Source organism: Parus major, chromosome 6, assembly GCF_001522545.3.
Source record: "Parus major isolate Abel chromosome 6, Parus_major1.1, whole genome shotgun sequence".
Lineage (NCBI taxonomy): Eukaryota > Metazoa > Chordata > Aves > Passeriformes > Paridae > Parus > Parus major.
In genome coordinates this window covers 32,073,191-32,094,146 of record NC_031775.1, presented here as the reverse complement: position 1 = coordinate 32,094,146, position 20,956 = coordinate 32,073,191, and the positions used below count along the sequence as shown (strand labels likewise).

General features: G+C 45.6%; 1 protein-coding gene across 1 annotated transcript; it reads left to right on the top strand.

The window, feature by feature from the left end:
* The first annotated feature begins 8,148 nt into the window (after positions 1 to 8,148).
* On the top strand, positions 8,149 to 17,703 carry CLRN3 (clarin 3). Its single transcript, XM_015632434.2, has 3 exons — positions 8,149 to 8,402; positions 13,441 to 13,620; positions 16,308 to 17,703. The coding sequence occupies exons 1-3, from the start codon at positions 8,174 to 8,176 to the stop codon at positions 16,580 to 16,582; spliced, it is 684 nt and encodes a 227-aa protein (XP_015487920.1). The 5' UTR covers positions 8,149 to 8,173; the 3' UTR covers positions 16,583 to 17,703.
* The last annotated feature ends 3,253 nt before the right edge of the window (positions 17,704 to 20,956 follow it).

Below are 20,956 nucleotides of genomic sequence, written 5' to 3'. Positions count from 1 at the left end.
GGCTCCCGGCAGGAAATTTCCCTTTGGCCGCCGCCTCCTCCCGCCGCCGCCGCCGATCCCCCTCAGCCCCGGGGCGCGGCGCCGCCTGGCGGGCACGGCTCGCACTGCAGCGGGAGCGGGGCCGCGGCCTTGGGGCTCTGTCACCGCCACGGCAGCGACAGCGACACCGACAGCGACACCGACAGCGACAGCGACAGCGACAGCGACAGCGACAGCGACACCGACAGCGACAGCCCCGGCACCGCCAGCACCGCCCCTCGACACACCGCGGCCGAGCGCCCCGCTCCCTGCCCCGCTCCCTGCCCAGCTCCCCCCCGAGCTCCTCCCAGAGCGCCCGGCGCTAGGGATGCCGCACCTGCCCTCATCCCCGGCCCGGGATGAAGGAGTCTCCCCCCGGGATGCCGGAGTCTCCCCCGGGATGCAGGAGTCTCTCCCCCGGGATGAAGGAGTCTCTCCCCCCGGGATGCAGGAGTCTCCTCTGGGATGAAGAAGTCTCCCCCGGGATACAGGAGTCTCCCCCGGGATGCCGGAGTCTCCCCCCGGATGCCGGAGTCTCCCCCGGGATGCAGGAGTCTCCCCCGGGATGAAGAAGTCTCCCCCGGGATGCCGGAGTCTCCCCCGGGATGCAGGAGTCTCTCCCCCGGGATGCAGGAGTCTCCCCCGGGATGCAGGAGTCTCCCCCGGGATGAAGAAGTCTCCCCCGGGATGCCGGAGTCTCCCCCGGGATGCAGGAGTCTCCCCTGGGCACACAGACCCTCCAGGGTCTCTCTGCCCTGCCCGCCCTGGGGGGAGGCACCTGCGGCTGGCCGTGCCCAGGGACCCCTCCAGGGACCCTCCAGGGACCGGGGAGACCCGAAATAGGAAGGGCAGGTGGGAAAGCAGGGCAGGGAGGAGGGGATTACCGGGAATCAGGAGTCAGGGCGGCTCAAGGCACATCGCGCGGCCTCTTGGCTCCAGTCCCTGCTCCGCACCTCTCCCGGAGCCAGAGGAGCCTCCCAGCAGGACAAATCCCTGCTCCAGGAGGGATCCCAGGCATCTGGAAAGTCTTTCCCAACGATTCTCTGCGTTACCGTCACACCCCACCCCGTTTAAGTTTTCCAAAAGACGTCCCAGAGCAAGAAGAGAACCCCAGCAGGAGAAATCTCTCCTCCAGGAAAGATATTAAAAGTCTTTCCTAACCTTCATCAGACTCCAGATTACTTCAAACCCGAAGTGCCCATTCACACCGTGTTTAAGTTGTCCAAAAGATGTCCCAGAGCAAGAAGAGCATCCCAGCAGGAGAAATCTCTCCTCCAGGAGGAATCCAAGCTATCTCACTAAACTTTCCCGACTTTAATGTTTCTCCATGCTATTTTCCACACCCCCACTCCCATGCACGCAATATTTAGATGCTCCAAAGGATGTCACACAATCAGGGGGTGGAAAGGAGAAAAAACAAAACAAAAAAAAACCCAGAACATCTGTGAGTATTTGTGTCTTCTGCAGGAAACTTCATCAGGGCCTAATTACGTCCCCTTGGCATCGTGTTGACAAGGAAACAGCGATTTAGGGGGAGGTTAAAATTCTGTGAGCAGACACAGCAGCTCAAGAGGGCACAGCACCAGGGAGGAGCTGGATTTTAATGAACGTTTTTGCAGATCAAATGACTGCAAGTCAGCGATTTTCTCACTGGGAAGCGCTTTGTGAGGAATTGGATATTAATTTAAATCAGTGCTTAAAGCCAGGTGATAAAATAAATAGAATTATTATAGGTGTTGGACAAAATGACCATGTTTTCTATTAGTGCAGGAATTAAAGGTACTGTTAGGCTGTGTGGTCTCAAAATTAATTAGTCATGAGACAAAAATGGGAAGCCAAGTTGTACAATAAAGTTTTTAATACATTATTTGGTGTGAAGGGATTTGCTGGAGAGAAGGGGAATATCTAAATCAATTGTGCAATTGTGAAATGAAGTTGTAAAAAGAGCTTCCACTCTCAGGGCTATAATTGATGATTATATTGATAATTTAGCCTCTTTAGTGCCCAACTCTGCATCCTCCCAGTCTCATCCAGGATGCTCCAAGGCCAGGTTTATGCCACTTGTGTTTTCCAGGATATATTAACGAGCTGGAGCCAACAGCCTGAGTTTAATTTTTAGGAAAACAACCTGGGGTGATGCTCTCTGATGGACAGCTTCAACCAGAAATCCAGATTTAAAGTCCAGGAGTGGGGATCTGAAGGATGAAAGGTGTAGAAACTGAATTTCAGATCTTTCCAGACAAGGTCTGAAGGGAATTTTTGCAGCTGAGAAATGAGGATGCTGGGGGATTTGTAGCCATTTAGCAGCAATTTCATTACCTTGACAGAAGGAAGACAGAAACTGTACCAAAAAAACAAATTTAAGGAAGTGAAAGGCTGAAGTGTTGTGAAAAATAAGATAACAATGAGCAGATGATCCCACATTTATCCCAAAACTGGGATAATCCAGTATCCAACAGGGACTTTTCTTCCTGCACCTCACAGCCCATTGCTCAGGTGTCTTTTCCTCTCTGTCCATCACAAATCAAACCCCTCTCAGCAGTGGCAGCTCTTTGGCAGCCGTTGCACTTTTGCTTCCAATTTTCCAGGGATGCTGCAGGGCCTCCCACGGCTCCTGGCTGGTCCCAGCCCCTTCATCCCCTCCTTGGGAGGAACATTATTCCAGCAGAATGGCTGGGAATGTCACCAGGAGCAATTCCAGGCACTCTGCTGCTCTCTGGTACAGAGGGGCATCTCCTCTGCCTCAAGCTCAGGGAATAAATGATAGGAAAAAGGCAATATTGGAACACCAACATTTTGTTTTGGGTGTTCCAACACGATAACCTTGGTGGCAGTGCAGTAAATTGATCTCTTTGCTGATGTAGTGGAACAAAAATTGCAAATTCCTGAAAGAAAAATCAGAAAATCAGAGGCAAAACAGCAAAAAAACTGAGATAAACCCAGGATTTCTGTGGCTGCAAGCACATCTCAGCCTGAGAGTACAGGAAAAGCTTTTCAAACAGGAATGATTGGGCAAGCTCAAGAAAATAAACTTCAGGAAAGAGGCAATATTTGAATGTTTTATTTGGGTGTTCCAACATGATGCCCTTGGTAGAGCAGGGTGGATCTGTCTTTTTGCTGATGTGCTGGAACAAAAATTGTAAATTCCTGGAAAAAAAAAATCAGAAAGTCAGAGGCAGAACAGCAAAAATCTGACAGAGATCTGTGGTTTGTGATGCTGCAAATCCATCTCAGCCTGAAAATACAAGGGAAACTCTTCAAAGTAGGAATAATTGGGAAAAAAAGGCTGTGTAATATTCCAGCAATAGTTAATTTAATGACTTCAAAGGGGTATTTGTTGAAGGTTTTTCCATTTGCAATCTAAAATTAGGAGTCTGTGGGAATGGATTGAAGTGTTCAAACCTCCATCTCTTTGGAATTGTTACAGAAATTGCAATAAGTGGAAGCCTGCTCTTCTCTCCATCTCTGCCTCAAGGGGTTGTTTTAAACACTCCACACCTTGAAGCAGCTTCAAAGCCACATCTTATTAAAATGAAAATATTGCAAAGGCTGTATTTTCCATTTCTTAAAATACCAGGAGTGTATTTTTGCCCCTCACTCATCAATACACTGCACTTGAGCACTGAATTTCACTTTTCAGTCATAAATGAAAATGTTTTAACAGCAAAACACTTCATTTTAAAGCTGTGTCATCTTTTAGGGTATAGAGAAAAGACACCCTGAGAGATCTTAAAGGCTTTAGTGGAGCTCTGTTGTTTAGGGAAATGCAGACAGTGACTTGTGGAGTGAAAATGGAAAACATCTCTATAATTTCACTATTTCATTTTAAAACTCTTTATTTTATAAATAATGGCCTGCAAACATTCCCACCAAGGATTTTTCCAGCCTGGAAATGGGAAGAAACAGGACAAACAAGGAGTCAGGTGCTCAGGGAGCTGCTGCTCTCCTTCCCCTGCCCTGGGAGAAGTTGTAGAGGATAAACTTTCCCATGGAAGGATTTATTTCCCATCAAAACTTAATGCTGGATCATTTCTTGACCCAAATGTCTTTGAGAAAAGGCAATTTCAGGGCTGTCCCTGCAGCTGCCCTGTGAGCACAGGGTGTTCCCACTTCCCAGTATCCTCCCTAACCTGGAAGTTTGAAGCCATTCCCTCTTTTCCTGGCACTTCTGGCCTTTTTCCAAATATTCCAGAGTGGACACAACTCACATCCAAGGGACCCCCAGGCAGCAGCAATCATTTTAAACCCAGATTTTGCACAGTTGTGTTGGTTCCAGTGTGGTGGCTTTGGGATCTTCCATTTATTTTCATTCCCAGTTGGAAATACTCCTATTTTTTTCCTCCTATTTTTTTTTTTTTCCCAGATCCTGCTGGAGGCTGGGGTGAGAGGATTGAGCTGAGGGGCTGGTGACAATATTCCACCTGTCTGAGGGACAACATTCCAGCTGTGATCCTGCTCCAACCTCGGAGCTCAGACATCCACAACCCTTCCGTGATGGAGCTCTCAGCTGGGAAGTTCTGGGCGTTTTCTGGAGACAAATCCAAGCAAACATCCCAAACTTGTTTGCTTTGTCTTTCCAAAGCGCCGTGGGAAAAAATCCCAAAAAGCTCAGAGGGAAAGAAGAAATCAGAAGATGGAATTGTGTAAATCCACCCCACAGCAGCACTGGGCAGGGATCCATAAAAACAGTGCTCACACCCTTCTCTTCCAAAGAGTCCCAAAGTTTTCCGAGGAATTGTTGCAATTGTTTTGCAGATCTGTGCAGCTTCACGTTTCTCAACCTCAGCTCCAATCAAATTATGAGGCTTTATCCCATTTCCCTTTTCCAGTCCAAAGACACAACCAAATCCCTGTTTCCATCTGAATTCTGGCTGCAAAGTGCCAGAGGAAGAAACCCGGATTTCATTCTTAATAATTTGTTTTAATTTTAATTTATCCATCCCAAAAGAGGGAGAGGCAACATTGGCAACACTTGGTTTGATCCTGCATGGAATCCATGGGTTGATCCTGCACATCCTGGAAGTTTTTGGAATCTTTTTGGAGCCAAACCCAGCTGAGGGATGAAGCAGCTGAGCTCCTCTGCAATCAGAGATGGAAAAGGGAATTGGGAAAGGCTTTGTGGGAGACACGAGGATGCACCACGAAGGTCAGGCCCAGGAAAACCCAAATATCAGCAGCATTTCCTGCCAAGCCCCCTTGCCAGCAGCCAGTTGGTTTCACACAGGATATTTCCACAGAATTTTTAACCCCCAGCAGGGCAGAGCTGCAGCTGCAGCAGAACTGAGAAGAATTTGCAGAGGTTTCACCTTGAATTTCCCTGGCTGCTGCTGAGCACAGCTGAGAGCTTCGAGCTGGGAGCCAAACCTTGGGTCCTGCCCTGCTGGCATCCCTCGGGAGAACATCCCAGAATGGTTTGGCTTGGAAAGGACCTTAAATCCATCCCATTCCACACTACCAGGGGCAGGGACACCTTCAACCATCCCAGGCTGCTCCAGCTTGGCCTCAGACACTTCCAGGGGCAGCCAGAGCTGCTCTGGGCACCCTCACAGGGAAGAATTCCTCCCAAATCTCTGATCCTTCTGGAACTGTGGGAAAAGCATCAAGCCAACACAGGATTATTTTTTTTTTCCCCATGTAAGAAGTTATTTGCAACATTAAAGAATAGATGTGCATGAAAAGTTTGCATTTAAAGGCCTTGCTTTTGTATTTTTGGCTTAAAGCAGACAGGGAAATCACATCATCAAGTTTTAAAAGTGATGGGTAATTTCATGTAGCAAAGGATTGCAGATCTCACTGCTGCCCCCCTGATTCACAACAAATTAATCTGATTTTTCTCTGTGGTTGCTGTGCAGGGCTGAGTCAGGGTCAGTGAGGGCAGAGATGAGAAGATGCTGATTAAGAATTATTTTCTCTGAGTCAGAGGAAACCAATCTCTTCTCCTTTCTCTCTCAAGATGATGTGTGTCCTGTCAAACTGCAGCTTTAATTCCAGGTTTATGATGATTTTACAGGTAGCTGTGAGAAAAAAAAAAAAAAATAAAGACAAGGAATCATAGCCCAGGTAGAGAATGAACCTCAAGCAAGAAAAAAAGCAAATTATGATCTCATTTACAGGGCAAGCCCCTGAGCCACAGGAGAGTTTCAATGATTTGAGTCATAACAATTTGAGCTGAGTCACCAAAAACTAAATCCAATTGAGTCAGATTGCAAGGAAGGGAACCCCAGGCTGTTCACCATGCTCTGAGTCTCTGCTATTCAGTATTTTTAAAGGGTGAAGTGCTCAATTCATTAAAATTGAAGGAGCTGAAAAATAATTCCTGGGAAGTTTTAACCAAGACAAACATCAGTTTTTAAATGCTGAATTTTTAAACCGTATTTCAGAGGGGACAAGTGGCACTGCTGATGGCAGGAGGGCAGGTTTTAGCTCTTTTTATTAGGAAATATCCTTGGATTATAAAATCTTGGACTATGTCCTTTGGAGAATAGAAGTGTTGGATTAATGAACCTGGAGAGGTGGATCAGCCCAACAGAGCCATCCCATATTTTTGTGGTTAAAGTTTAACTGGGTAGTGGACAGAAAATGAGGCAGGTTTCTTATTATTTTATACAAGGCAAGAAATTTCCCTTTATTCCTTGAAGCTTAATTCAAATCCTGACTGATTTCCATTACGTTAATGAAGAACTTTGATTATTTCGGAATAAAACTTAAATACTTCAAAAAAAACTTATATTTATATATTCCTATAAATAATGACCTCAAAGATATCATCAAAGCCTCAAGTAGTTCAAAAAACAAAATAAAAATCACAAGACTATAAAAATAAAATCCATGGATTTCAAATCTAATTGCTGCTTAAAATTTGGGATCAAAAAATATCATAAAACCAGAAAAACCTCAATACAATAACACTGCATTGCAAAATAAGTATTTTCCCAGGTATTTACTCCTGCTGAGAAATTCTTGGCTATTTCAAATCCATAAAAAAAATCCAAAATCTCTCCCTGTCATCACAGGACAAAGCAGGGAAGCTTCAGGACAAGAAGTCCAGGGACTGATTAAAGCAGATTATTCCCTAAAGGTTAATTCAAAAGCTCTGGATGATCCAGGAGCAGGGCTTCAGTATAAAGTGGATAATGACATTATAATTAATAGAAATAAAAGCTAATGGAATCTCTGTTATTCTACACTGACAATAAATTATTAATTTATGTTTCAGGCCAAAATAATAGGGAATGAGCTCCCAGCTTTGGGTTTACCTCAAATTCTTGGGATTTGGCTTCAGTCTTTTCATTAAGTAATGAAGAAATTGGGTTCTTTGGTCAATGTTTAGGTCAGCTGGGATCAAAAAATGAATATACTCCCTTGGTTTATAGTCCAGAATAGATTTTTTCCAGGATTTCTCCCTGTACATGTCCATCCTTCCCTGAAATTAAGCCCTGCTCAAGATATTTGTCTCCTCCCTGCCAAAAAAGCAAAAGGGAAGGAGTTATTCTGTAAAAACATATGGAATTTAATTAGAATTAGGAATTTAATTAGGAATTAGAATTAATTAGAATTAATTAGGAATTAGAAAGCAACCTATTGACAGCAGATAGAACCTGCTCCAAAGCAGACAGAGCCCACCAAAAGCCAAAACCAGCACAGTATTTTCTGAAATGTGAAGAATTGAAGAGGTTTCCCAAAGGGATGGTTGGGGAGCTCCTCAGGCAAGCTGGGAATTTGAAGGGAGAACATTTTACAACTTTATCTTAATGTATCAGAGAGAGATTCGATACAGATTGGCAGATTCCAGCCTGGCTGTCAGGATTTTAAGAGGAAAAAGCAAGGAATTGAGAAGTGTCCCAGGAGGAGCTGGGAATGTGCCAGCTCCAGGCTTTGGATGAACCCAGAGCTGGGATCTGGGAAGTGACGAGGACCATAAATCATCCATGGACAATTCCAGCGGCCTTTGCCAGGCTGCTTTGGTTGTCACCATGGCAACTCCTTTTCCCCAGAGCAAAGTTCAATTATTTTACATTTTTATTACCACTACTGATTGCTTAAAGTTTACCAGACCAACATTGTGCCTGGGCAGCGCCGAGGAGGAATCACCCTCACGGTAAACGGGATTAAAGGGAACCAAATCCTCTGAACTGGGGGAAGAATCCGTGCAAAGATGCCCTCCAGGAAGAAAACATCCATGTTTGCCTCTGCTTTTTGTGCCTGTGTCAGCTCCTTCGTGGTGATCTGTGTGGTGCTGGCCACCCCGCAGTGGGTGAGCAGCGAGGTTCGCTTCTCGCGCACCGGCTCCAACGTCACCGTCAGCCTCCAGTACGGCCTCTTCAGGGGCACCTGCGAGCAGTTCGTGGATGCAGGACTCCAGGTGTCCAAAATGACCTTCCAAGGTAAGTGCTGGCACATCTGGAAGTGGATCAGAGCATCCCAGACTGGTTTGGGTTTGGAGGGAGCTTAAATCCATCCGGTGCCACCGCTGCCGTGGCAGGGACACCTTCCCCTGTCCCAGGTGCTCCAATGTCCAGCCTGGCCTTGGGCACTGCCAGGGATCCAGGGGCAGCCCCAGCTGCTCTGGGCACCTGTGCCAGTCCTGATATCTCATTTAAATCCATATCTCATATTTCCAAATCACTTAAAATACTGTAAGATGGATACGTCCATCAGCGGGACGGGTAAGAAGATTTTAGGTTTGGGTTGGATATTGGGAAGGAATTGGACTGGCCTTGGACCAGGGATCCAGGAACAGCCACAACCTCCCTTGGAAACCCATTCCAAGGCATCACCATCCTTACAGGAAGGAATTCCTTCCCAATATCCAACCCAAACCTAGGATCACCTCACTCGTGCCGCTGATGGACGTATCCATCTTACAGTACTTTAATGAGAACAAGAATTTAAGTGGGGGATTTAAGTGGTATAAAATAAAACCCTTTAAAAAGGCACAGAAATTCAACAATAACAACTTACCTGTGAGCCTGGCCTGCACCTTGAAACAAGGGAAAAAAACACAAAACAGGAGCTTTCTGCCAAAGTGACTTTGATTTCCAGAAGTTCAGTGAGGAACAGAAAACTGACTCTCACTACTTAATTAAGGGATTTACAAACCTAACTCACCTCCCAGCATTTGGTTTGGTTTTTTTTTTAACTTCATGATGTTAATTTATTATTTTGACTTTAAACATTTTGCCACCAACTACTGAATTAGCACCATTTTAATAGAGAAAGGTTTGAAAGCTGCTGCAGGAAAAGGAACAAAACACACAAAACAACACCCAAGGGCAGATAAACCTGAAAGCTGCTGCAAGGATCAAGGGTTTGCACTTATTTTATCTGCCTTGCTGCCTCATCAAATTCAGAGCAATAATGCTGGTGACACACTGGAAAGGGAGAAAAGCCACTCAAATGAAAGCTACCAAAAATATGAGCTGATAATATGATACAATATGTAATTAGCAGATAATAGAATATTCAAAATAATTTTGAAATATGAGATATGGATTTAAATTAGATAGAAGGACTGGCACAGGTGCCCAGAGCAGCTGGGGCTGCCCCTGGATCCCTGGCAGTGCCCAAGGCCAGGCTGGACATTGGGGCTGGAGCAGCTGGGACAGGGGAAGGTGTCCCTGCCATGGATGGGGTGGGATGGGTGGGATTTGAGGTCCTTTCCCACCCAAATCAAACTGGGATTTTAAGATGCTTTAAGAAATAGTTCCATTTTTTGGTAGGCTGTTGTGAGATGTCCCAGCACAGCAGATCTAAACCTCCAGCCTAATCAATTAGGTTCTTCCCCAGCCTAATTTATTCCTGGAATTGCACCTGCAGAAACACCTGAATTCCCACGGTGGCAGAGCTGGGTTACACAAACCAGTCCCCACATTTAGCTGGATTCCATTCCATTTATGTTCCCATGAAACCCTGAGCACAGCAGCATTCCCAGCAAGAGGTGGAGCAGGGATTGGTATCATTACATAACAAGCACAAAATCCCAAATCACTCCGTCTTAATTAATTACAGTCACAGCAGAATAATGAAAGTGATCTTTAGCAGAATAAATACTAATAAATAAATACAATAATTTGTATGTGGTTATAGTTGGCTGAAGCCCCAAACCTTGAGCCATGTGGGCAGCTCTGGCTGATTTGAGTTGGGCTCCGTGGGAAAGGTGGAATCCTGGCCTGGAGAGCTGATGGAGGATCCAGGCTGGCTGCACTCCAGGAATTGTGCCCTGCCTTTGTCTAAAGCAGCTCCCACAGCCCAGCCCCAGGGCCTGGGTGTTGCCAGCAGATCGATTTGAATTTGAATTAATGAAATGAGATCACAACTGCTGCTATCAGTGAAGGGTTTTGGTTCTCTTCGTGGCCTGCATTGGTGGTGTTGGGTTTTCCCTCAGCCAGATTTGGGGATTTGGGCTCATCATTTATCAAATGTTTAGAGAACATTTACAAAAGGTGATCTCAACTGTCCCCACCGGTTATTTAGGGATGAACAAAATGAGTGAGCTTCTGGATTTGTGAGTTTCCTTCCACAGCTGCTGAAGGAGAGTGATGTTTTATCAATAATCTAAATTTGGGGTTGCCCACATCCCTCACTGGTTGTGTCAGGCAGGAATCCAGAATAAGAACTGACTTTATGTTCATACTTAGGCTCTATAATAAGCATAATTATCATGTTTTATATTATTTTCTAAAGATTTTGCTAAAGAAATCCTTCCCTGGCAGGGTGGGCAGGCCCTGGCACAGGTGCCCAGAGCAGCTGGGGCTGCCCCTGGATCCCTGGCAGTGCCCAAGGCCAGGCTGAACACTGGGGCTGGAGCAGTGGGAGGTGTCCCTGCCATGGCAGGGGGGCACTGGGTGGGATTTGATGTCCCTTCCCACCCAAACCAGTCTGTTCCATCATTCTATTCCATATAAAATTGAAATAGGGAAAATGCTTCCTAGAATTCCATACGTTCTCTCTTTATATTCACCTTAATTTATATTCCTGTCCTCCTAAGACAAGGAGATGCATTTCCTTTGCTGATATCCTTAAATAAATGGATTTCCAGTGCTAAGGAGGAACAAAGTGCTGAGCTTTCTCCATTCCAGCATTTCAGACATCAGCAAGAGGAGTTGTAAACATCCCTTCAAATCACAGCATGGTTTAAAAGCAGCTGTGCCCTGCCTGGGGGCTCTGCTGTGCACCCCACGTGCATTTCTCAACTGGCATTGTCATATTTGGGTGTGGGAAAAGAAGGACAACCCCTGAAGGGTAAATCACACTCAAGAACTTGGGGGTTATTTTCAGCAATAGCTCAGGTTGACTTTTCAGATCATCCACAGCCTTTACCAAAAAACCCAACTGATTCCTCTAGAAACCACAACATGCAAAGAAATTCCCAAGCATAGAGCTGAAAGCCAAAGGAATGTCACTTATGGCAGAGCCTGGAGTGCCCAGCCAGGGTGGCTCTTTCCCAGAGCAATAAATCAGTGCAGCCGCTCCTCAGGCTCCGCAGAACTCACAGGTTATTTCATCACCTGGCTCCTCCGAGCCTTCCCGAGCTGCTGGAATGATTTATCTTAGAGAGGAGCCAGCTGTGGGTGAAATGTCTGTCAGAGAAGGCTTGGTCACAGCTTGGACTGCTCCAAATCACACAGGTAGAGGTTGAGCCAGGCTCAGGAGGAGAGTCTGGAATATCAGGATTTACCCAACTGCCGGCAGCCAACAACACCCAGGGAAATCTTTCCAAATTTAACACAGCACAGAGGAATCATTTCACTTTCTAACGTTCTAAAATACGTGACAAAAACTTGGAAATTGCTGGAATTCATTCGTGTTCCCATCGGTTTCCAGGGATCTCCTGAATAGTAGGAAGTTCTGCTGAGCTCTCCTTGGGATTTCTGGTTTGTTTGGGCTTCTTTCAGTGATTAATTCCTGATGTGTCATGGGTGATTGTAGAGCTGTAAAAGCTGCTGGGAAGGCTGACTAAGCTCAGTGAAAGTCTGGGAAATTCTACCCAAACATGCAAGAATAAAGGATGAAAAACAAAAGAAGATACAGGAAATTAAGGAGGAATCTGACCAAACCCTGTTTTCATTCTAGAATTGTTTTACACAGATCCAGAGGTTATCCAGCTGCAGGTTACCACTCAAATATTTGAGTTTGATCCCACTCAGATAGATCAGCTGCTGGAGATTCCTTCTGTTTGCACAGACTGCTTTATTTAGGGATCAAAAAAAATAGTTTGCCATGAAAAGAGCATTTTCTTTCAAGCCCTCAGCCTTGTGCTGGTGCAGACACGGCCACGACAGCTGGAGAATGCCAAAATGCCCTCCCCTAAACTGCAGCTCCGTGTCAGAGATAAACAAGATCAATTAGGGCGTGCAAGAGGTGTAGCCAGGCAGTTCTGGAGATGTTCTGAGAGATAAAATGAACTGAGGCTGCCAGAGGGGAATTACACAATCCTGTCTGATTCGGCTCCAGACTTATTTCTCCTTCAAGAAATAGATCACAGGTGATGGCCAGGCTGCAAGGCTGCTTCAGCCCGAGTGCAGGGTACAACCTGCTCACTTCCATTTCCTTGAGTGATATCCCCTGGATGCCCTGCTTTCCTTTTCTTCCAGGAAAATTGCTTCAATTTACAACTGATTTCCATAACACATCCTTACCTGCCACTGCCTCAAGCAGAAATTAACTTGTACTGCAGCATTAGATAAAATGTGAGAGGAAATCTCCTTTTCATTCCTTGCCAACAGCTCTTTTTATTATGTTTATTCCTCTTTATGGGGTTTTTACTCTCTTTTTATATTTTTTTCTGCTGTGATTTCTCCCAGTTATGGGCTGCCTGAATATTTTGCAATAATGGCTCTGTTCAAGAACAGCACAAAAAGGGAATACTCCTACAGAAGTCTGTCTCTCACAACATCTATTTGAACAGAGCTCCAGAACATTTTCACTGTATTTGTTACAACATAAAGCACATTATAGTTGCCTTTTCAATCTTTAAATTGAGAGGAGGAAAATAATTCACCTCAACAAAATAACACTTGGAGGGTGTTGCATTTGGGGTTGAGTCTCTTGTTACCAGCAACATAACGAGGAGCTGGAAGGATTTAGGTAAATCCTGAGGTGTCACCTTTGGACATGAAATAAAGATGTGTGGATTCAGTTCAACAGGCAGAAGGATCATCAGAAGGGTTTTATTTTAACTTTTTATAAAGTGTTCCAATACAGGTTTAACACAATTGGTAAAGGGAACAGCACGTCTCTGGTCCCATTGGTGGAACAAGAGAAACACAATCAGCACAACCGGGCACAATTGTTTCGAGAAGTTATTTAAAGTTATTTACACAAGTTATCCTTGAGACTTTCTCAAGAAACTTTTCCTTGGGAAAGAGGTCAGCCTCTGACAGGCTGAAAACCCTCTCACACCCCTCTCTGTCCGTGTTCCAGTCGCGGACGCCCTGAGCAGCAGCAGCAGGAGGAGCCTGAACATCGCCACCATCGCGGTGCTGGTGCTGGCCCTGCTCAGCTCCCTGCTCAGCGCCGGCTTCACCTGCACCAACAGCGTCAGCAACCCCTACCAGACATTCCTGGGGCCTGTGGGAGTCTACACCTGGAATTCCATGTGTGGTGAGAGGTTATATTCCATAAATCCTGGCATAGAGGATTATACAGCCGCCCTAACCCTAATCCTGACCATCAACCCTAACCCTTAATCCTAACCCTAACCCCCTTAATCCTAACCCTAACCCTATTCCTTAAATTCCAGCATTGAGGATCATAGAGCCGCAGGAAGAAACACCTGGAAATGCATTTTTGTTTTTAAACTGTGCCTGATAACCCTAACCCTAACCTTAAACCTGACCCCAACATTAATCCTGACAGAACCCTAACCCTAATCCTGACCCAAACCCTAACCCTAATCCTGACCCAAACCCTAACCCTAATCCTGACCCACACCCAGACCCTTATAGACCTTAAATTCCAGCATAGAGGATTATAGAGCCGAAGGAATAAATACCTGGAAATGCATTTTTGTTTTTAAACTGTGCCTGATAACCCTAACCCTAATGCTGACCCAAACCCTAACCCTTAATCCTAACCCTAACCCCCTTAATCCTAACCCTAACCCTATTCCTTTAATTCCAGCATTGAGCATTATAAAGCTGTAGGAAGAAACACCTGGAAATGCATTTTTGCTTTTTAGCTGTGCCTGCTAACTCTAAATCTAACCCTAATCCTAAACCTAATCCTAACCCTAATCCTAAACCTAATCCTAACCCTGATCCTAATCCTAACCCTAACCCAAACCCTAACCCTAATCTTTTAAAAATAAAACCATCTTTTAAATAGGATTTAAAGGCATTCTGTAACAATAAAAGTAATATTTATATGATAGGATTTGTAGGGAGGCAGCAGTTTGGAGAAACAAGCCCTGGCAAAAGTTATTTCCCTCTTTAAAAAATAAAATTCACAGGTGAAAATAAGTTTAAACATTCCTTAAGCATTATAAAAATAAAATAAAAGGGTGGAGATGCTGAGTCATTGGAGCTGTGAAGCTGTCCAAGAGCTCCTGGAGGTGGAAACCAACATTCCTGCTTGGATTGAGTCTGGCTGCTCCCAACCCTCCCTGTCCTGCTCTCACACTCAATTAGTCCCCAGAGGATTAGGTGTTCCTCTGATAATAGGTTTGCACTTGAATAATTTCCTTTTAAGACATCTGATTACAGAGTATTTCAGCAGGGGTATTTTGGCCTTCAAAAGCTTTTGAGGTCCAGGGAAAATGTTTCCCCTGCAGCATCACCCTGTCCTGGGGACAGAACCAGCCCTTGGTGGGAAGGGAACAGTGCAGATAATCTTAATTACTACAATTACAGGTGGAGCTGTGAAAATCACCCGTTTTTTAACACAGATGCTGAACCAGCTGTGAAGCACGGTTAGAAAAGTGAACAAAAGCTTAATTAGACAATTAATTATTCATTTCTGAGACAAGCAGATCGCTGTCTCATGCCATGGGAAGGTTTTTCCTGAGCTCAGCACCTGAACCTGCAAGCTCTGACTGAAATGAAAGGACCATGGCCAAAATAAATATTGGGGAGAAAACAAATCCTTGTGTTGGCTGAGGGCTGTGGTTACTTTTAGCAGCCCTGCAAGTGCTGTGACCTGGAAGTTTATTTTGCTGTGGGTGTATTTTTATGGGAAACCACGCATCATTTAATGTGGGAGGTCATCTTGGAGGTTCCTAATTCCTAATTCTCCTCTTGAATAAAAAATGAAGCTGTTTCAGCTCATCCTGGGTAGGATGAGGTGCCTGGAGAGGAGGAATGGAGCTGTTCCACCAGAGCTCAGAGGTTACAGCTCTGTTGGCATGAGGAAAGCAGAGATATTTAGAATATTTTAGATAAATGTCAAAGCAACTGAACTTTTGCATTTTGAAAGCTGTAAGAAATAGACCCAGATCTGATAAAACATCACATTTTGGCTTAGCCCAGACTCATCCAATAATTCAAGTTGTAAAGAACAGGAGGTTTCCAAGTCTGAGCTCTTGGGCCAGCCCTGAGCACAGACCTGAGCTCAGGGCTTTATCCAGTTGTGGTATTTTATCCAGCTGTGATATCTATCCAGCTGGTTTTTCTATTCTGTGTATTCTATTTATTATTTCATATTTATTTATTGTATTTTGTATTTATGTGGTTTATTAATGATATTAATTATTTATCATTATATTAATTATTAATATTTGCAGTATTTTATCCAGCTGTGATATCTCTCCAGCTGGTTTTGCTCTTTTGTGTATTCTATTTTTTATATTTATTTATTGTATTTTGTGTTTACGTGTTTTATTAATCATATTAATTATTTATTATAATACTAATTATTAATATTTGTGGTATTTTATCCAGCTGTGATATCTATCCAGCTGTTTTTATTTTATCCAGCTGTGAGACTGCCTGTCCATGAATTTGGGCTCATATCAAACAGACATTTACAAATCACCAAAGGGGTGAATACACGATACCCATCAGCACTAAATTAAATTAAAAAAAATAGCTGAATTAAATGGTTTTATCTAAGAATTACCAGTGAAAATCTAAGAATTTTAAATTATATCATTGCTTATATATAAAAAAAATAGTATCCTGTCAGATACTATTGGGTGGGACAAAAATCATTGAAATTCCCCATAGTTTACTAATTAATACTTGATAAATTGATTAAAATACCTGCACTAGGGTGAGGATAAAAGCAGACTTTAAGTCAAAAACTCTAAATAGCACTACGGTTCCTCCTGTAAAATTTACATTTACATTTTCCAGGAGCCCTCGTCCTCATAGCCATGATCCTTTTCCCTGTGAACGTGCAAGGGAACAGCCTGTCTGAAGAGCTGGCCCAGGGATGCTCCACCTCCCTGCAGGGACACATTGGATCCAGACACAGCTATGGATATTCCTACTGGATCATGCTGCTCGTCCTTCTCCTCAACATCGCTTCTCTCGTCATCATCTATCTCTACGACCACTCCAGATATTCCAAGAAGAAACAGCAGGCAAGGCCCATTGAAGACGCCCCAAAGGATGTTATTCTGTTTTAAGGACGCCTTGGGAAAGGGGGTGTGGAGGAAAATGGCTGGAATTGGACAGCAAATTTCCATTTGCTCTGGAGTGTGTGCACACTTCCATCCCCAGATGGTTTGGAGGACACCACGGCCTGTTTTGGTTTTAGCTGCTGTTGTTTTAGTTGTGTGGGATTTGGGATCCCTTGGAATGAGAGGAATGGTCACTGAGCTGCTGCTGCTCCCTGTTCTCCTTGCTGTGCTTAGGGATCTCCTGCAGGTCTGGAGGCTCCTGGCCATGGGAGAACTTGTGGCCAAATCCAGAGGGCACGGGGCGGAGTGCCGTGCCTGGAGGGATGTCACAGCCTGTGGCACTGGGGGACACTTGGACTCGCTGGCTTCTCCAACCCAAATGATTCAACAGCTCCAGGACAGCAGAGAAGCCCAGCATCTACAGGTTATTAATTAATTATTAATTATTAATGCACAGAAACATCAGGAAAATCCTGTTTGAGCTTTGAGCCGAGGGCAGAGCCACACCTCGGGCAGGTGTGCCCAGCCCCTCTCCACAGAGCTGTCCCTGGCACAAGGTGTCCCCAGCTGGATGATCAGGGGTGGTTTGGGGCCAGAACCACCCCTTTGCCCAGTTTAAGGAGTATTTTGTGTGCTCACAAGGACACACTGCTGCAGAACTGCCCAGGAGTGGGGCAGCTCCCTCCTCATCCCTCCCAGAAAAGTGAGCAGCGGGACCTTGGGGCAGATCCAAAGTGCAAAATCCTGCTCAGAGCACGTGGTCAGCACTTCTGCTCCTTTGCCTCTCACCTCTGCAGCCAGGAGAGACTTTTTTATTCCTTTAAAAAGAAAGAAAAAAGCCTCCCTTTCCTTCCCAGTGTGATTTTCAGTCATGCTCCACGTCTGCCCTGCGACACAAGAGGTGCTGGTGGAGACAAAAAAGCGTTTTGGAGAGGGGATGAAGAGATACAAGAGGTGAATCCTCACTATTTATGTCAGAAAAATCAAGTTTGGAGATGAAAGCAGCCAGCACTTTGTGCAGCTGTGCTCTTTCAAAGGAACCAAAGCAGAGGGATTTTCCTCCCAGCTTCAAAGGGTGGTGATGGCAGAGTGGGGAATAAAATAAAAATAAAAGAGGGTTTCTAAGACTTGAGGAGTGGCACAGGTCAATAAAATCAGGGCTGATCTTTGCTCTGTGTGCCTGGAAGTGCCGGGGAGCGCTGTAAACGTTACAGTGGAGCCAAACATTTGCCAGATTTGCTTTGGCTGCAAAAATTTTCACAGTTTCAGCATTCATCTGTCGGTGTTGGGCCCAGCCAGCATCCATCACACACCACAGCTCTGCTCAGAGTGGCCTGGAGGAGGATGGAGAAGGAATGATGCAGGAGGAGCAGGAATTCCAGCTCTGGAGAGCTCAGAGTGGCCTGGTGGAGGGATGGAGAAGGAATGATGCAGGAGGAGCAGGAATTCCAGCTCTGGAGAGCTCAGAGTGGCCTGGTGGAGGGATGGAGAAAGAATAATGCAGGAGGAGCAGGAATTCCAGCTCTGGGGAATGGGAGCCTCCCCTTGCCTGGGAGTTTCTGCTGCAACTAAGCACTGATTTGGGAAATAAAATAAATCCTGCTTTTGGATGCCTGTGGGGAGCACGTGGCTCTGTCAAAAATCAGTCTGGAGGTCTCTTGTTTGCCTGCAGACAGCAGAAATTTGCTGTGCAACAAGGCCTCACCTGCTTTGGTGTGAGTGCCAGATCAAAGTCACCACAACGCTGAAAACCCCGATAGAAACAGGAGTTCACTCCACAGGTGGCCAACAAAGCTACCTCGGGATTCTTCCTCTGGGTGTTTTATTTCAGCTTGAGGGCAGAAATTCCCTCCCCAGGCACAAGGAGCTGCTGGGTGGCTGCTGTGGGGATGGGGCTGAGGAGCATCCGCACATCCCTGCACGGGGGGAGCGAATGCACGGAGCTGGCACCAAATTTTCACCCTAAAATTCCCCCAAATGCCTCCCTAAAATTCCCTGCCAGCCCTGGGAAGTGGCAGCAGTGGGGAGTTCTAGTTTATAATATAATTTGATTTAATTTAGAGGGCACTCAGAGCAGCTGGGGCTGCCCCTGGATCCCTGGCAGTGCCCAAGGCCAGGCTGGAGCAGCCTGGGACAGGGGAAAATGTCCCTGCCCCTGAATTGGATGAGTTTAGAGCTCCATCCAACCCCAAACCATCCTGTGATTTATTTGATCCTGGTTTCAGGCTCTCCTCCCTTTCACCCCCCACCCCAAGCTGCCCCAGGGCAGCCAGAGGAATATTTATTTTGAGTTCTCTGATACCTCAGTAACAGAAATCATTAGCTGTGTCTGTGATCCCGTGCTTGATTTAGAGCCCCGATCGTTAATTCCGGCAGCTCTCCCACCAGCAGAGATTTTTAAGCAGCAGGAGCTGCTGACTCTTTAGTGGAATAGCTCCTGGGGGACAGGATTGCTTTTATTGACTGAGTCTCTTTGCCTCTGGGTAACAGCAAAGCTGCACTGGCTCTTTTTTCCCCTCTAATTGTGAATTAACCAGCTCTGGATGCTGTCGAGGAGCCGTGCCCACATCAGGAATTATTGCATTTGCCTGCCTGGAGCTTTGCAATGTGTCTTATTAAATGTTTTCAGCTGCTGCTAAACTTTAGGGTGACTGATAATTCAGCAGGTGTTGGGGATGCTCTGTGGCTCCAAGGAAAAGCTGCCTTTATTCAGCATTTCTGCTGCGTGGTGTGACTTTTATCCCATGTGAAACTTCTGAGAGTCAACTGTAAAGCTCAGCTAGATCTTGCACAAATAGAATCACAGAATTGAGGTGGAAGGGAGGTTAAAATTCATCTCATTCCATGGGCAGGGACACCTTCCACTGTCCCAGGTTGTTCCAGCCTGGCCTTGGGCATTCCAGGGATGCAGGGGCAGCCCCAGCTGCTCTGGGAATCTGTGCCAGGGCCTCCCCACCCTCACAAAGAAAGATTTCTTCCTAATATTTATAACTTAAATCTCTCCCCTTTAATCTAAAGCCATCTCTCCTTGTCCTGTGCCCCTCCAGGAGGCGAGCTGAGGATGTATGGCCCAGTTAATGTTATATATGGTTATTTTAAACCCTGCAATTCAGTCAGGATCCCTTCAGTAGAAACATCCAAGTGATTTATTTAGACAGAGAAAAAAAAGTCACTTCTTGAGTCAGAGCAACCATTATGGCCAGGTCAGCACGGGCTGGGAGTGAGGGAATTCTGCTCTGGGGGGAGGAAGAGGAGGAAGAGAGGGAGCAGATGGGAGCTGGGGGTGCCTTGCTGGACAATCCCCTCTTGTTCCTCTCCACTCGAGCTCAGCTTTCAGCATTCCTGACCCGGGCCACAAGGAGAGGAGCAGTCAGGACTGGGATGTGGGAGGGGGAATCACCTTCCAGGAGCTGGATGGATGCTGTGGGAATCACCCAGTGCAGGTGGGATGGGAGCTGCATTTCCCTGCAGGAGTTCCAGCCTCTCCCCTTCCCACCCAGGCCAATTCCTTCCTCAGCTCCTAAAACCTAACACAGGCATATTTTTCTTTTTTTTTTTAAACTCTTTTTTTCTCTTTCTTCCCCTTTTTATTTTTAACCCTACCTTTTTTCCCATTTTCTCCCTCTTTCAGCCTGGAATTGGCTGTAATGGGGATGCCAAATCCCTTTTGGCTCAGCAGATTCCTGAACAATTGGAATTCCTGCTCTTCATCCCTACCCTGGATGGCTCCTGAGCATCTTTTTCCCTTCCAGGACATGGGGAATTCCAGAGTTTTCTTATTTTGTAATTTAATTTAGAGCAGGAGCTCCCAAATCCAGGCAGTTCCTGAGAACTGACCTTTGTTATCTCATGATCCAACCCAACCTTGGACATTTCCAGGGATGGGGCACAGAAATCCCAAACCACCCAATTATCCCAAGGAATTAATGGGATTTTTAGGAATTAAGACATTTTCAGCTGGAGGAGCAGTTCCAAACCACATCAAAACAACCTCTTGAAAGGAGAGGAACAGAAAAATCAGGAAATAAAATCCCCCCAAACAGCATTCCCTGGAATAACTCGGGACATGGAGTTATCCCGTCCTGCTCAGCCTGTCCTGGTTCTGCTCCTGAGCCTGGAAAGGGAATTTTGCTGGAAAAGGAGGATCCTCCCAGACTTTTATTCCCATTTTCCTCCTGGCTGTTTGCTCAGGGAGCCATGAGAGGGCAGCAGGCTCCTTCCTAGGATTCCTTGGCTCTGCATTCCCGTTTATTTTGATGGAAAGAGGATGGTGAGAGAGGCTGGGAGGGACAGGGAGAACTTTCCTAACTCCTGTTAAATAAGGAATAACTCCTTATTAAATACTAAATAACTCCTGTGTTAAATAAGGAATATTTTATT

Excerpts from the sequence above, each read along its gene's own strand:
- CLRN3 (XM_015632434.2), top strand. The coding sequence starts at position 8,174 with ATGCCCTCCAGGAAGAAAACATCCATGTTTGCCTCTGCTTTTTGTGCC. Across the intron at positions 8,403-13,440 it reads GTCCAAAATGACCTTCCAAG|TCGCGGACGCCCTGAGCAGC; the intron begins GTAAGTGCTGGC and ends TCCGTGTTCCAG. Across the intron at positions 13,621-16,307 it reads CACCTGGAATTCCATGTGTG|GAGCCCTCGTCCTCATAGCC; the intron begins GTGAGAGGTTAT and ends TACATTTTCCAG.